The sequence below is a fragment of the Benincasa hispida genome, unplaced genomic scaffold (assembly GCF_009727055.1).
Source record: "Benincasa hispida cultivar B227 unplaced genomic scaffold, ASM972705v1 Contig1948, whole genome shotgun sequence".
Classification (NCBI taxonomy): Eukaryota; Viridiplantae; Streptophyta; class Magnoliopsida; order Cucurbitales; family Cucurbitaceae; genus Benincasa; species Benincasa hispida.
Genome location: NW_024064517.1, coordinates 3,852 through 7,456, shown reverse-complemented (window position 1 = coordinate 7,456; position 3,605 = coordinate 3,852). Strand labels below are relative to the sequence as shown.

Sequence of the window (3,605 nt, the reverse complement as noted above, 5' to 3'; positions counted from 1 at the left end):
TACTGGACGAATCGACTGATTTGATTTGGTTTTCTTGAAATTACGTTATCAAAATTTAAAATTGGAGACATAGTTAGGTATTGAGAGGGAATTATAAGCATGGGTAAACAAATTTAATTCATCGCCAAGAGGATATTGACAATGGTTGAAATTTAACTCATCGTCAACCCTCGTCCAACATGGAAGCTCATGTTGCGTCCTTCGTGAAAAAGATTGAAGGTCATATTTACAACTTACAAAAACATTATATAGATCTTTCAAAACGTTAAATAACAATGCTTAAGTAATCATAAAAATGGATAGTAAACAAACTCATTTCTAAAAAATAGAGAACTAGAAATAAAAATAATCATCCAATAAGCATATATTAAAAATAAGCATCAAGTCAAAGTGAGCGCAATGTTCAAATCCTCATAGCTCAATTGTTGTACTTAAAACAAGTCCTGACAATAGTTTAGTTTTCTGGTTTTACAACGAAAATTGTTTACTAACATTTAAATATTTAAATGATAAACGAATGTATTCTTTGAAAAAGTAAAATACAAAAAAAGAAATAGGGAAATCTAAGAATTCTTGTTATAAGCTGGTTCCAACTCTGAACTATGAACTCTTTTTTGTAGGCTCAAAATGTTTTCGAACGAGGCCATAATGGCACCTTGAACCTGTGAGATAAATTTAAACAGAAACGAATGGTGGAAGAGAGAGATCAAAGTACTACAAAAATTAATACATTTACATACACGACTAAAGGTAGAATTTGAGTAGGTAAATTCACATGATACACAGGAGCTACAGTTGCTGATCGCCTTATGAACAAGCATCTCTATTTTTATCATCACCAGTAGCAGTACATAAAGCCTTCCAGATAGGTACCAGCATTTTCACCGGTGGACGTAATTCCTAGAAAGGGAAGAATATTTTCAATCCGCATAAACAATAAACTCTAATGCAAATCCTCACAGAAATGTTGAACTCACTGTTTTTATCGGTGTAGTTTAGATTATAGAAATTTAGGCTTATCATGTGACCTATGTTTGAATTATTCAAATAAATAGATTATAGAATCATTGCATTTGTGTAAGAGGTGAGGATAAGCAAACTTGCATACTGGAACAAGAAACTCACAAGATCAAATATAGGCTCGTTTTCTTAACTAGGTGCAATGCAAGCCTAACTTATCAGCAAAACAATCATTTATTCTACATTTTCTTTCTTCTTCATTACTGCTATATCATTATCATACCTGGCTCAAGGGACAGGCCAAGACATTTCAAATAAACAATAAAATTACCTTGAAAACCAACAATAGTTCGTCTTCCCCTTGTAGTATCAAAGACAGGCTCCAGTAACAAGTAACTGGTGTTAGGCATTCAAGGAGGACTGGTTTTAAAATTTTATCAACAGGCACAAACCGACGGATGACTTTCCCACTACAATAAGAGACAAGGAAACAGTGAGCACCAAGGAGAATCTGTGAAAGTAATAAGCGAAGGATGGCCATGTTGAAGCATAAAGGTTTAAGATCGTCTCATTAATTGAAGAACTAAGGCTTTCTAAACTCAGAGGATTACCAAATCAAAATAACAAACATCAATGGCCAATGTTATAGATGATGCCTTGACAAGGAAGTTCCTGTCCACGAAATAACTGAAGGAAAAAGTTACCTTCTAAAGTGAGTTTCAAGTTGGACTCCAAAATTTGGCAAAACCATAACAGTCTCTGCACATTTAGACGGTCCCCATCCATAAAAAGGATATGATAACAACACGAATTCAAATTTCAGAATCAGGAAGCAAACAGTACACAATATTGCATTTTAATATATGAGGTAGAGAACTTTCCCAATTTTTCACCTTTCTCAACCGTTCCCTTGAACAACTTCTTGCCAAAGAATACATTCAAGACCAAGCACCATAAGGCGACAAAGATTGATTGTCCCTGTTAAACTCAAAGTCAATGATAATGCACTGAAAAGAACTTCTACGGATTTCCAAGAATGCTGTTCGAATATCAAAAGCCTATCAATTGATGCTATACTCTAGTTTATGGTATATTTTGGGAGTTCGGTTCAGTCATATCAATGAACTATGGAATTCTTTAGTTGAAGGTTTTCTTAACAACAAATCCAAAGGAAGGACACAGGCAAGAATAACAATAGTCGAACGAAGAGACCTGCAACGGCATTAGTATATTTAGACCTCAAGGACTCGTGTGTATAAATTATAGAACAAAGCCTATTCAAGGGTCGTGGGATCCAACTGATAATCAAAAGCCATAAAATTGAACAGTATAGAACACTTACAAACATACTCCGAAAATAAGAAGCAAAAATGCAGGGTGACAAAAGAAACAGACAGAATCACAACAAATCTTTAGACTGAGTTTCATCCTTTCTAAACAAATATATGAATTCTGAGCCAAATTCCAAAAACAAAAACTAATAAGCTTTTGCAAACTGCATTTTCCTAGTTTTAAAAATTACCTTGGTTTTTGGAAACAGTGGATAACATAACATGGCAAAGAAACTCATAGGTACAAGTAGTACTTATAGGCATTAATTTTCAAAAACTAAAACTCCAATAGTAATCAAACGAGACCTAACAAATTACCTTGAGTAGGAAAAAACAGAACGCAAGGGCTGCAAAAAAGCAGAAGAGGAAACCCTTTTCACCACTCCTATTCCTGAGAACAACAACATGGTGAATATCAACTGCTTCAGATGGCCATTTACGGTCTGAAAAGTAGCCATATCTCCAATCCGTAATGGAAAACTTGTCCATTTGGCATTCTTCAACCTTTTCCCTTCAATTCTGTGAGAAAATAAGCATTACTCTGAGAGAAATTTCACATCAGCAGCAACCAACAAACCAACATCCGCAAGTGCAAAGATTGGTTTGGCTGTTTCCACTCTTTCAAACCAAACCCCAAAATGTTTAAGGAAGAAGATATGACGAATGATCCATATTATCATGGCATTTCAAAATTGTAAAAACATAGAAGTTGAAATTGACGGGTGTTTGAGCATAAATATACGATACACGATGGTCTGACCTGAAGAAAATTGACTATCGCACTTCACTGCAATAGCGATGCCTCGACGAGAGAGCCGTCTTAGACCGCCAACTCTTCCCGGTTCGCCACCGAAGTAATCGAGAATTGTTAGTTCCGCCGGCGGTGGGAATTGGATAACCCAGTCACATTTCAGTTATATCACTGGGCCGAGCCTGGCCCAACTAACCATAATACACTCTTTCGGCTTTAGACTGGACCACGCCATTTTTTCTATATTAGATTTTCTTTTACACGATAAATAGCAAATTTTTAAGTATAGTTCGAAAAAGATAGCAAAAAGTTTTTTAAATCGTAATAATAGCAAGCGAAATAAGATAATAGAAAATAATTTGTAGAAATTGCTAAAACTACTCTCAAATAACGGATATCTACAACGTTAAACATTTGGAAATGTAGAACGTTTCATAATCATTCTAAAAATTACAAATACACTCTACCTCCATAATTATCAAGCCACACCATGTCTTCCGACAAATATCAAATCCCACTTACCCATAGTTATTATCACACAAAACAAGGTTTCAATTAAAAGA

At 34.9% G+C, this 3,605-nt stretch overlaps 1 protein-coding gene across 1 annotated transcript; it reads right to left on the bottom strand.

Annotated features, from left to right (window-relative positions):
- Nucleotides 1-391: 391 nt before the first annotated feature.
- LOC120069067 lies at nt 392-3,211 on the bottom strand. The gene is made up of 6 exons (XM_039020745.1): nt 3,052-3,211; nt 2,610-2,810; nt 1,854-1,938; nt 1,665-1,719; nt 1,292-1,430; nt 392-900 (listed from the first exon to the last, which is right to left on the bottom strand). The coding sequence occupies exons 2-6, from the start codon at nt 2,778-2,780 to the stop codon at nt 808-810; spliced, it is 543 nt and encodes a 180-aa protein (XP_038876673.1). The 5' UTR covers nt 2,781-2,810; nt 3,052-3,211; the 3' UTR covers nt 392-807.
- Nucleotides 3,212-3,605: the final 394 nt, after the last annotated feature.